Below are 13,605 nucleotides of genomic sequence, written 5' to 3'. Positions count from 1 at the left end.
ATGAAAACGATACACCCACAGATTTCTCAACGAAAGTCACTTCTGAAGCCATAGCAGACGAAGTTCGACGCCGAATGTGCGCCAATAATTTTCAAATGACATCGATTAATACAAATCGCATAAAATTGACCTCAGATGTGGGGGTTTTCACCCTACGCATATATGCAAAGAGGTGGAACATTTTGAATTTAAAGTTTTTTTTTCGCCCGCAGTGGTTTTGCAGAAAAATACATCGTGCCTCTAGCCGCTGGCACTTCTGAAGCCATAACAGACGAAGTTCAAAGCCGAATGTGCGCCAATATTTTTCAAAAGAGATCGATTAAAAGAAATCGCAAAGAATGACGGCAGATGAGGGTGGTTTTCAGTCCACGCGTATATGCAAAGAAGTGCAGTATTTTGACGTCAAAGTTTTTATTTCGCCCGCAGGGGTTTTACAGTAAAATGCATTGTGCCCCTAGCCGCTTGCTGTGTCTCGCGTAAACCGGTAACAAAGCGTGAATCGGTGATGATCAGTGACCTTGGAATTTGGCTCACTTAAACAAAATGCTGTGGGCATCATGTCACTGAAAGGTGCAGATGGATTAGGCTAACTCCCCTAAAATATTACAGCTTCGGGAACCTTATAGTTTCGGCAAAAATAATTTGGGAGTGCTTCTGAGGACCGGAGCAAAAATGCTCGCTCTTGATTGGTGGTTGCAGGGCGGGAGACGGAGTCTACGGGGTTGCCGGGGTAGGTCTCGTGGATTTTATCGGCCATTTGGGCTAACTGCTCCAAGCTGTGGTTATCAACGAAAGCGCTGCTGACGGGGGGAAGTTTGTCGAGCCATAGTTGGGCCATGATTTCCACCGCTAGCTTACGGCCGCAGAGGAGACTGTGCATGTGACGAAGCAATTGTGATGGCAATCTGTCACCAAGTTCGACAGTGGTGAATAAATCCCGTAGCATTTTGTTTTCGGACTTCCCTGTCCTACTGATGACGGTCACTCGAAGGGCGTCATAGGGATTTTCCGTAGGAATATCTTCCAACAGATCTTCCACTTCTGTTGCTACATCACAAGGAAGATGCTGGACAACATAGGAAAACCGGGTGACTTGGGAAGTGATGCGTCGGGTGGTAAAAACGGCCTCCACCTGGTGAAACTATACCCTGGGATTGCGGGGATTATAGTCTAGTAAACGTATGCTAATTGCATTCTCGACTAAATCCGATGAATCGAAGTGTGCCTCTATAATTACCGGGCAAAAGAAAAAATACGACGACTTGAAAGGAATAGTATCTATTTCTTTGGCGTGTACTTCTGGTGAAGTAGCCTTTAGGGTGTCCAGACCACTACAGATTTGGTGAGCATGAGTCGATTCTAGAAAGGTCTTGATATTTCCTAATATGCTCCTTTTTAGGTCTTAGTTTTTCCACCCGGTCATTATAGATGCACACTTTGAAGTGTGTATCGATCGGTCCACCTGATTTAGTCGAGCATACGATTAGGATCCGTTTACCAGACTAATCCCTCCAACCCCAGGGTGTAGTTTTATCAAGTCGAGGCTGTTTGGACCACCCGACGTATTACTTCTCAAGCCACCCGTTTTTCTTATGTCGTCTAACATCTTCCTGACGATGTAGCAACAGAAATAGATTTTTAGGAATACATCCCCAAAGAAAATTCCTATGGCACTTCAAGCGGCTGTCATTAGTAGGACAGGCAAGTACCAAAATAAGGTGCTTGGGGATTTATTCGACACAATCGAAATTGGCAATAAATCGCCACCGCAACTACGCCGTATGTGCAGTATCCTCTGCGGGCGTAAGCTGGTGGCAGAAGTCATGACACAACTCTAGCTTGATAAGCTTCCACCCTCCATGTCTCGCGTCATCAGTTCATTCTCTGATGACCACAGACTGGAACAGCTAGCTAACATGGCGAAAAAATTCAGGAGACCTGCCCCGTTAGCTCCGCCTCTCCCCCTAAACCCGACACTTCCGCAGTTTCCGACCCAATGCTTTCTGCCACCTCGCAACTGCAGACAAGATTTGATATCTTAACTGATCGTCTACAACGGCTGAAAACCAACAAGCATCAACCACATTCATATCGATCGTTGTCGCGTTTCCGTCCCTCTTGCTGCTGGCATAACCCATCTTTCGGTCCCAAAGCACGCAAACGCCAACTTCCTTGTTCCTTCAAACCGTGTTTCAACAGCCCTTTAAACACCCCGGTTTGTCAGCGACGGCGACGACTGTCTGTGGTCCTTCTCGCACTACTCGCCTATCTCACATCACCGATCGATCAAGTGGTCTATGTTCCCTCTTAGATACGGGAGCTGAAGTTAGTGTGCTACCACATAAGAATCCGCTTCCTGACTCCGCTTCTAATTCGTCACAAGCATCTACCGGTACCCACATCGCTACCAACGACGAACTATTTAAAAAAACAACTCTTAGTGAGTCTGTTCCACCTCTTTATTATTGCATATTCAATTTAGCGTTGTTATTCTTATTTCTTTCCCGCACACTCCTCGTAAACTGATGTCGTGTGTTTCATAGAGTTAGAAGCGAGAACGAGTTCCGGAGGATTGCAGTCATCGTATCATTATCTAAAAAGGCTGCTCTTACATTTGTCGTATCACAACTACTTCTCATCGTCATAGTAAATTCCAACTGCAAAAACTGCGTACGATGTACAAGCCTTTTAGCTGCTACAGTTTCGTTTTTCCGTAGTCTGAAGTGTTGGGGTCGAGAGGAGTGCATTGGAGCCCGTAGCTGATAAAATTGGTGCATAAACACAGGGATATCAGCGGACTTTTTCACTGGGCAGATTAAGAAGGGAAAGATTTGTTCAGCTGTAGCATCCTTTCGGTGCCCAACTGCTATGCCACCAGAAGGAAGCACGAGGGCTGGGGTACTGCCACTTTACTTAAGGCTAGACAGGGGAAGTCAAGACGCAGATGTCGGGCTCGAACCACGAACCTTCCGGTCATCAAATTAGCGCCCTAGCCATTGATTCCTCTCGCTTTGCACTGCAAGCAATGGCCTGGATAGATGCGCTCGACTAGGCCATCAATGTCCATGTCTCCAACCATTGTTGTTGTCCCCACTTTGGGTCCCTAGTCAAGGAGACGACAATGAGCAATACATCTGAGTTTGCTGATATTTACTCTCATTTCGCTGTCAAGTTTGTGCTTGACCTCCGCTGGTTCTTCTGCTCTTTTCGCGTGGTTGTGCGAAATGGGCCATCTGAGGAATTCGGTCGATCGGCATACGAAACACGTAACCAAGCCAGCGCAACTTGTGGGGCGTGATCAGCTCATCTATCATAAGTGAGCGTTTTTCTTCCGTAAACCATTTGGCGTACTTTGATATTACTGACCTGATGTTTCAACCAGACTCAGGCAATGATCCGTTCTCAGCTCGCAGACGCCGAGTTTCTGAGTCGTATGATATACATTTGGAGCGCACCGCAACATTATAAACTCAATCGTTTACGTATAGGGTGATTTCACATTCGTGTCACAGATAATGCAGATTGACAAGAAATCCTGTCAACTGTAACACCCTTCCGGTGCCTAGCTGCCACGCTACCCGGAGGAAGCACGAAGGTTGGGTTAATGCTAGGTTGCCTAAGCCTAGACAGGGGTAGTCGAGACAGAGGTCGGGTTCGAACCACGGACCTTCCGGTAGTGAAGTCGCTGTCTAACCACTTGAGATATCCTAGCCTTCCGAATCGGACGAGAATGTCGTCCTCGGTTAGACCACAGGGTCTGATGCTGAGCCAATGCTCTGAAAGAAATTCGACCCCACAGGTATTCGGGACCAGCAATGAAGCTTAGATGATCACATTGACGAATGTGAAGAAGTGCCATATAACGATCTTGCTTGACACTGTTTGACGTAATGAACTCATGCGACAGAATACAATAGACAGCGGCACATGGGGCACGTGACCAAGCCAGCGCAACCTATGCAGTGTGCTGAATTCGTTTATTGTGGACGAAGTGTTTCTCCCGAACGCTGTTACATGTCATTTAGCATTACTGACCCGACGTTCCCACCAGATTGAGGCAATGTTCTGAAGACATCGATGGTCAAACACTGAAGGTCTTTTGACGTCCTCAGCGCTTAGCGACCATGTTTCCGACCCGTATAGTAATATAGAACGCACCCCGGCATTGTAAACTCGACCCTCAACGGATAAGTTGATTTCACGTCTACACCACAGGTGATGCACGTTCACAATAGCTGCTCTGGCCTTCCCGGTCTGAATAGAACTATAATCTTTCGCAAGACCACTGCGACTGACACAGTTCACCAGGTGGAACAATTGTCTACTACCTCAATCAACTCATCCGCAAGTATGAAGTTAGGATTCGAACCCACCAAGTCTCACACCAGCACTCTACACTTTGCAGGTGTGAAGGGCATGCTAAACCGTGGGGTGGAATTATTTGGATAATTTTATATTCTTTGCATTACATTTGCGTCAGCTCCAAGAAGAACTATGTCGTCTGCGTACTTGGTATCTGTGAGCGAACGTCCAGGGCGAAACCCAGCCCCTCAGGCATTAGAGGCTGATAGTGAGTCTTCCATACTCGCTTCATTGACGAAGTTGAAGGGGAACGGTGAAAGAGAACAGCCTCGCCTGACACCACTTGATGTAGTGAACTCAGACGAGAGCTTCTCGTAGGTCTTCACATATCCGCGGAAGTTGGTGTACAGCACCTTATAGATGGCCAATAATTTATGGTGTACGCCTTTGCTCCATAGACAATATCATAGTGCCTGACGGTCCACAGAGTCAAAGGGATCTTTCAAGCCAAGGAGGACGACCGTTGTTGGACGCTGGAAACAGTGTTACGGTTCCAGAATATGTGGGAGGGTAAGAACAGGATCGATGCACCCTCTTGCAGGACGGAGCCCAGTTTCGTTTGCACGGATCTGCCTCTTCTTGTGTTCAGCCAACCTTTGGAGGGTATGACCAGAGATATCCTTCAGTGTTACAGCTAGCCGGCTGATTCTGTGATGGTATTCACGCAGCGTTCGCTTATCCTTCTTGAAGGGAGGTATAACTGTCGAAATGCTCGTCTGCAGGGGCCTTCTCTTTGCTCCATATCGCACCAATGAACCCTATCAGATGGGTCACCAGGGATTCTTCACCTTTTTTGAAGTGGGTTATCTCCACTATCTGCACTATCTCCAGAGGCTGCGCTATAGGAGGCCGAGTAAACAGTTTTTCGAAGTGTTCGGCCCATTTTTCCAGTCGAAGCCTTTGTGAGTGATTTAACGAGCTGCCTTTTTCACTTACCGTTTCACTGACCGTTTTTGTCCTAGGGTCAGTCGATAGTATTAGTTTATATAGGGCAAGTTTGTTTCCAGTAGCAAAAGCCTGTTTCCTCTCCCGAGGATTCGATGTCCACCAAAGCTCTCGGTCTCTCCTTAGGCTCTACGCTATTTGGTGTTTGAGGGGTTTGTATGCACCGTCGTACTCGGTGCCTGCTGGTACGAACTTCCTGGAATCAATCATCACTCGAATTTTCTATGCCGCTAGCCTAGCTCCTTTCACATTCTGTCATGCTTCAACCACATTCCCACTACTAGTGCAGTATTGGTTTACTGTAGGCAGTTGTTTGAGCTAGTTCAGCTCAGTACTGCCGAGCTATGGTAGTTATTCAAAGATGATAGATTGGCATGCTTCTTTCTGACTTGCGTAAGCCTGTAGAGAGGCGAACTGTCAGGCCTGCACGCACCATGGCGTGATTGGAATCAAGTTGTGTGCCAGGGAAGGAACAGCAGTCTTCATTTGTAGCTCCACCAGTGGCTGATGGCCACGTGGCCCCAATTGGTCCATGGTTGATTTGCAGTTGGTGGCCGCCAGGTTACGCGATTCGAATGTTTATGCTGAAAGCTTGTACTTGCCAGAAACAGTTCATGATCAACAGTCGACCTCCTATATTTGCGTGACGAGCATCGACTCCGAATCGGCCGCCCAAATGTGATTTCAAGGAGCTCACACGACTGACTTTGGCATTCATTTCGCCCGAGAGACCACAATGTCAGTGCTTCTTGCCTGACGAATGAGCCCGAATAACTCTCGATAGAAAGTATATTTCTCAGCATCAGAACTGCAGTTCGTTGCTGTCTAGCCCGATACAATAAACAGCCACGTCATTTTATACCGACAGGCATTGAGATTGATTGAGCTGGATGACCGGACGGTGCAAAGACGACTGTTCACTCGTACCCACTACAGTAAAGTGCGTTCAACTCTGCGGCTGAATGCGAATTCCGTTCCGTATATTTTCCGCGGATCATCGCTCCTTCATCACCGGACACAAGAAGGGAGAATTGCGGAGGAGGTGAGCTCGTCCTCGACTTTCTGGGATGCATGAACGAACTTGAGTCTTGCATGCATGTTTCGGAGATACAACATACATCAATTTTAAGGGGCCTACTCTTCTTCCTCCGGGAGAAGTTTGTCGCAAAGTAGTGGTAGGTGAGTTGCGTTCTTTTTCTGTTTTCGTTTTGACGGCCATCTTACTCCTAACAAATGTGCAATAAAGTGGTTGAAGATGAACCCAAAAATACAGCTCGTACATTTAGTATCCACGGCCATATTCATACGTTTTTTACTCCCTATTTCAGTCCTCCACATTCGCGAGATTTCTGGAATGAGTGGCGCACTGCAAAGGACCCTCGAGTTTTTAGCAGCCGTGTGTTTGTACGTATTCTTGTTCTATTCAATCTTTGCTGTTTACTACACTTCGCCTTTGGTTCGCGGAACTCCTCTCGTCCCTCTGAATGTCTCACATCTCTCCACGCATTTGATATTCATGGTTACGGATGGCATGCGAGCAGATAAACTTTTCGGATCCCAGTTGAAGTACACTCCATTTATCAGGTTAGTCTTGTGCTGCATGTGGCGTTTTTACAATTTTTTTCACTAGCTTATCCCAGCGACCGGCAAACGGTGTACAGGAACCGAAGCGTTATTACTACATCATCATTCCCGACAGCACAACATATTTGTCCAACACCCATGGTTGGCCGCCGTATAACTTAAGTTCATTTGAAAACCTTTTTCGTGATTTCGTAGGATCCTGGCGCTAGCCGACCACACTAATTCCAAGGTGCATATACTTCCAAACATTCCGTCAAACAATCTGGGTAAACACTGGCCTCATGAGAGCCATTGAAATCGATTGGTATCGATATCTTGCAGCGTCTCCAAACATGCATATGAGGGATCGCGTTTACCCCTTACTAGGAGGCGAGTCGTACCTACTTTTCGTGATCGCTCACATACCCCTCTGTCGGGTTAAAGGTTGCCCACCTCTCTGGTTGTGCCATTTTTGGGTTGGTCACGGAAAACAACACTTCGGTAGACAATCGCCCGATGTACGCAACACATGACCAAACCATTATGACTGCTCGTAGCCGTTATGTGCTTTGTTAAGAGTAAACTGTGTTCAGCACGAAACGAATAATGAATCGCATCTTTATATCGGATCCACTTTTATGGGACGAGTAGGTTTGATGTTCAGCAAGGTTGTTGTTGCCACGTACGAAAGTGAAGATACAAGAGTGTGTGTAGGTGAATAAGAACCGGCAAAAATTAAAGATGGTGGTGATTTCTGAAGCGGCAATCTCCGTCGTCACGAAGAGACTGGACCTTACAGCGGTCTGAGGGTTTGTGCACCTCATCGACCCACTGAGCTATAATGAGAGGTGCCCCTGCGGCATTCACAGGGTCTCTCATACCAGGTTGGTAAATAGTTAGAGGTCTGACAAACAATCTCCTGGTCCTTTGGGTTTGGGGTTGGAACATGTGGCGACTTGTTCCGTAGAAATGGTAACGTAACAATTGTGAGTTTCTAATTTCAAATGTAATTACTTTAGTCGCCTTCATACCAGTACGGCAACACTGGTGTTTAATTGTCGTACAACTGTCAATTTAGGATCTGAATTGGAGAGAGAGGAAGGGGGAAAGACCTTAGTTGTAGGTTATGACAAATACCGGAGCTGTCCACAACAACCACATCTTGCAACATCTGCAGCCATGCACAGAGAGGGTTCTTTGAACCTTAGCGTGGAAAGCGGACAGCACCGACCACATGTAGACTTTGTAGTCGTCCTCTGTCCCTTCTGTCTCGTCATCCTTAGCCCTCCTTCTGGGATACAATCGGTCGAAGTTTTCCTAACCTTGGCAACAACAGAATGCGATGTGATAGAAATATCGGCTTTGAAAGGAGCTAGATTGAGTATGTATCCACATTTTTTCTCATTTCCCACTGTTTCACGGAGCGGATTTTTCAATGTAAACTCACACCGGTAGTTATTTTGAGCAGCTAACCAGTGAAAAGTAGCCGGTACATCATACAGTTTGGACTCATGTCATCGTGAATTTTAACAGATCGTTAACGTAGCATAATAGGTCATGAACAAACCACTCAACGGAAAAGGTCCCCTCTGGGTAGATACAATCATTTGAAAATTGACATGGGAGGCTCAACTGGATCCCAGCTGAATCCACTATTTAGGATATGTTTGAGCTGAGAGTCTATTGTTAACAATAATTTGGTTTTGAAACTGAGCGTAGAAGATAGAACTACCAACTCGGGGACTGTGCTTACTTGGGAAGCCCCTAGAACGATGAAACTAGTTGTGCTTTGTCGAAGAGTTTTCCGTAACCTTAAGAACAGTATTTTGTCAACAAAAGCTCTCCCGTTCCGCAGATTGTTCAACTTCCGCTACACCAATAGTAAAAATGTGGCTGACTGGTTGATTTTCAGATTCTCTACAGGTGTCTTAAGCCAATGGTTGTACTGTCAGCCAATGATCACCTCGCACTGGCAAACCGTCGATTTATCGTTTGTTTGTGTGCTTTCTCAGGGTGGAAGGAGTTTGCTTTGGCTTGGTATTGCACTGTAGTCAGGTTCTTATCATTACTCGCGAGTTAACCAAGTGGGGGTGCTGTCATTCTATCTCATCGTCTTGGTTTTATTGTCCGACCAGGGTATGCGCTGCAGGCAAAAGTTATCCGTGTAATACCACATGTTTGGTTTAATTCAACATATAAACCGCAGCCTAGCCACGTTACTACTACTTTTATTAGTACTTTTCAGAGCCTGTGACATGTAATTTTAAGCGCACATTCTCTCCCAAAGGATAAATTGAATTTATCGCACTCATGGTTGACTCTATGTTCTACACAATAACGAAACATATTCCCCGACTTCTTTTTGAAGGAACATACTGCTCAACAAGGGGGCTTGGGGCTTGTCTCACACTCGTGTCCCAACAGAGTCCAGGCCTGGCCACATTGCTATGCTTGGTGGATTTTACGAAGATGTTGCTTCCATCACAAAAGGTTTGTCAGCGTATCCATTTTCATTATTCTGTTATTATGGATTAACTAAAATGTCTCTGATTTATTTTAATCGAAATTCGGAAGCCGACATCCACGGTGTCGACAATTGAAGCTCATTTCTGGTGTTGTGGCAATTTAATTCTCCCCTAGAAAGGCCACTTATTATCGGTTTCAAAAAGTTTCTTCAGCAATCAGGTTCCTCGGGAAAAGCATTTTTATTCGATTTCTTCTTTTGGTTTCTTCAGTTTCGGACAACCATATTTCTCGCTTGGCAGGCATTCTTTGTGGCACATATAAGAATGTAACACAGTGAATGGACGAGTTACCCCGGTGATACTGCACCCAGTTACGGCTTCAGCTCCTCACCAAAGTGTATTACAGTGGTGCTTCTAAATAGTCATTCGTTGAGCTGTTCGTCGGTGGCTTAGCAGCTCACTCGAGTTTCTGACAGTAGCTGTTCGTCGGTGGCTTAGGAGCTCACTAATTCCGTTCTTGTCAGGAATCACGGGACACTTGCCGGTTCGTCCCCGCCAAACAATTTGTTTTTTTTTCGGAAGGGACATAATAAGTTTATACTTCGGAGCACGTATATCCTAACTCGTCTGTGTTCCAACCAGGGTTATTTCCCTAGCCAAGTTGGGCTAAGAAGGTGTTGATTCCGGTTATTCATGGTGCAACCCAGTGTCTAATAGTCTATAATTTTTAGTCGAGAGTTTCACCAAGCATTTCCTGAACAAGGCTCTTGCTGTCTCGTCAGTCCCCGATTGTATACCCTCTTGACCTACATGGTCAATAACGTATGATTGCCCGCAATTACACTAGTACCGCACCGATGTAAATCTGCTGGCTATCTCTCATCATCCTCTCAGTCTGATTGATGATGTAAGGAAGAAAGCCCTGTGCCACGAAGTCGTTCATTAGAAAACACCAATCGACCACCAGTAGTATCCGCCGTAACAGTGGTATCCCATACTATCTCGCGGCACCAGATATGTTTTAGACAAATCCTACTTTGTCCTGCTTCTAATAGAGTACAGAGCTTTTATGTCCCTTATTTATGAGACTCATTTTCCCCCATACTCTTCTATGACTAACTAGTTTTCGCGTTGGTTTTCCCGGTGTCACTTACGAAATCCTTACTCAGACAGGCTGTCTGTTGGCTGCATCGTTTAATTTCAGTTTTACACTTTGTGCTTGTCACTGTTTTCACAGTGGGCTCTTTTGTTAAATACCGCTTTTCCTCTTCATTGCGTTGTATCACACCCGTTTTGTCGGTCCTTTTTACCAGGATGGCAAGCAAATGCCGTGGAATTCGATTCCATACTCAATCGTTCTCAGCGCGCTTGGGCTTGGGGTACACATGAAGTAGTTCAAGCTTTCGGTTTGAACACTGTGAATCTCGTGATGGCCAAGAGCTCCCCCAGTGAGTTGAGTGACTTGGTCAAGCATAGCATCTCGGATATCGACCGCTGGACGGTAGACCAGTTCTTGGTAGGTTGTACTGTTGTGGTGCTCTGCCTGTGCTTTTGCCTTGATTCTCGTGTTTTTGATTCTGTCGTGACCCCATAATTTGTCCCGTGACATAGCAGCATAACAATATTAACGTTTTATACATTTTCGCCCAATACCATGGTCTGGATCAAACACCTCCCTTCGGATCGTGGAATTTTTCAAATAGCAATACGCATTAATCACCTACTTTTAAGCGCTCATGCTTCGACCACAACCCTTTGCGCGTGCGCTTAAGTCCGGTTACAATGGCGTTTGATATTGGCGGATCTAGCCGCAGTGAACTTAATAACGACGTCACTAAATCACAATTAGGGGGGCGAGATGGCCCAAGTGGTTAGGGCGCGAACTTACTGGCCGGAAGGTCTGTGGTTCGAACCCGACCTCCGTCTCTCGACTTCCCTTGTCTAGGCTTGGGCAACCTGGCTGTATCCCAGCCCCTGTACAACCCTCGGGCGGCATGGCAGTTAGACACCGAAAGGGCGCTACAGCTGAACGAAATCAAAATTAACGCGGGATTGCACCATTTCGAACGCGCAGATAGCGCTCACACAACACACACATAGACCGGACGAACTGTTGCACTATGCTGCATAGCTATCTCTTCCGAATCTTCAAGTCAGTGAACGAAAACTGAGCACTATTATATAGCCTGTGTAGACATCATGCGAAAAGTTCAAAGCCAAAACACAGTTTAGTGGAATAAGATGTTTATGCTCCGATGTTTCGGGTACGATGGGCAACCTTTTCATTTTTTAAAGATCGACTGAATACCGATCAAGTTTAGTCCACTAGTTAGTATTGCTGATGTTGATTACAAATATACTTTCTCTACTGATCAAAAGAGCTATAACTGTTGCAGATAAACTAATTAGTCGGATTCCGGACTTTCCAATCGCTCTCCTCAGCCTGCTCCTATTACTTAAAACAAATAACCAAACGTTTATCGGTGCTCAAAACCGGCAAACTCGTTTTTCCACTGTGTTTTGTACTTTATTTTGCACGTATCAGTGGACTATCCGTGTGAGAAAACAATTTTCATTTCATTCTGGTGTAAGTCTTTGATAGTTTTACCGTGGTTGCTTTCTATCTCTCCTCTAAATTTCTAGGCCGAGTTGCACAATAAAGAGACTGGGTTCTTCGCTACATTATCCACACCGACCGACCAATCTTCAACCCTGCGCAAAGGCCATGTGGCCTTCTTGCATTTGGATGCGGCTGATCTTGTGGGACACGCTTTTAAACCAAATTCGAATCAATATGTCGAGCTACTGCGTCATCTGGATCGCTCCGTAGAAGAGGTAGTCCGCGAAGTTGAAAAGGCTTCTGAGGGTTTGAATGTGACGGTAGCCTTTATCCTCACTGCGGATCACGGAATGACCGACTGGGGTGAGTTTTAGCTTTTTTGCCTACTACCCTGTAGTTGTCCGTTGCCTATGAGTTTTTAGGCTGCTACCACATCACACCTCTCGAGAGCAGAATCCACCTAATTTGTTCTTGTATCACGTTTCTGTCATGATAGGTATTAGACGATGCAGAATAGTCATCATGCTTGAGCACTCGTATTGCATCGTGATGGTATGCACTTCTGAACTTTGTTAACCATTTACCACGAATCGGTGGGTTTTCTGTCATAACTTCACAGCCCCGTTCGAGGAAACACGTTGCGATTATTTTCGACCTCACACCGTGGATTCAGTTGTCCTCCCTCGTGTACTTCGCTCTCGAGATTTCCGTGAAACTGGATTCGTTCATCAACGGACTCTTTAACTTAGTTCAGTTTTTGGAAGCGATCCATTCTTTGGATGTTAGCTGACAGGTTCACAAAGTTTTTATCCTCTGAAAAAGTTGTGTTTCTCCGGGAACCATCCAATCACAGGCTCGAGTAGTCAGATTTGTGGGCACCTAGCAAGCGAGTGAATCTGATCAACTTCAACAATCGGATAGGCAGGTCTGATCACACTTACAATGGTTCAAAGACTCATTTTCCTCCTTCTGTAGAGACCATCTGGGTGGATTAAAGATAATCGTTCAGCCGTAACACCCTTTGGGTGCCTGGCTGTCATGCCACCCGAAGGAAGCGCGCGAGGACTGGGTTACTGCCAGGGTTCCCAAGCCTAGACAAGGGAAGTCGAGAGGCAGAGGCCGGGTTTGAACCACGGACCTTCCGGTCCGTAAATTCGCGCTCCAACCCCTGAGCCGAAGTCGAGAGGCAGAGGTCGGGTTTGAACCACGGACCTTCCGGTCAGTAAATTCGTGCTCTAACCACTGAGCCATATAGCTTATAGAACGTCGCACATATTTCCTCAACTTCTTGCAAATGAAGGAACTTCAACCGACTTATGTTCGCTTAATAAGCTGTCTCAGAGATTTCTAGATGGAATTACCTGAGGTATCACAATGGAAAAAGGGGATAATAAATTGCTTATGGTGCAGCTCTGGATATCTGTCGCAAACCTCGAAAAAGGCACAAGGAACTGCGGGGTTTTCCAAAGCTGGACAAGAGCAGTCGAAAGCCAGATTTAGGTTCGAACCGCAGACCTTGAGGCCACCAGCTCCATACATTAATCGTTTAGCTTTCTTGAGCTCCGTCCTTCAGTAGCTTGATTAGGCTCAGACTCCCTAAACGAAGGGTCCGTAGTCCTCACTCAGCCCTGGATATCGATTGTCATTCTCTGGTTTGGGATAGCGTTGCTGTATATCGTACTCTGTGCTTCTTTCTGGTTGTAGAGCAGT

General features: G+C 46.0%; 1 protein-coding gene across 1 annotated transcript in view; it reads left to right on the top strand.

Moving 5' to 3' along the window:
• Positions 1-1,996: 1,996 nt before the first annotated feature.
• Positions 1,997-13,605, top strand: part of T265_14409 (hypothetical protein) — a gene marked incomplete at both ends in the record, with an annotated part of 43,091 nt that continues 31,482 nt past the window's right edge. Inside the window, 6 exon segments of the mRNA XM_009173510.1 lie at positions 1,997-2,219; positions 2,225-2,440; positions 6,636-6,891; positions 9,239-9,360; positions 10,649-10,851; positions 11,979-12,258. Coding sequence (XP_009171774.1) covers positions 1,997-2,219; positions 2,225-2,440; positions 6,636-6,891; positions 9,239-9,360; positions 10,649-10,851; positions 11,979-12,258 — 1,300 coding nt within the window.

The sequence above is a fragment of the Opisthorchis viverrini genome (assembly GCF_000715545.1).
Source record: "Opisthorchis viverrini unplaced genomic scaffold opera_v5_190, whole genome shotgun sequence".
Classification (NCBI taxonomy): Eukaryota; Metazoa; Platyhelminthes; class Trematoda; order Opisthorchiida; family Opisthorchiidae; genus Opisthorchis; species Opisthorchis viverrini.
The sequence above is the reverse complement of the archived record's forward strand: the minus strand, read 5'-3'. Positions and strand labels throughout refer to the sequence as shown.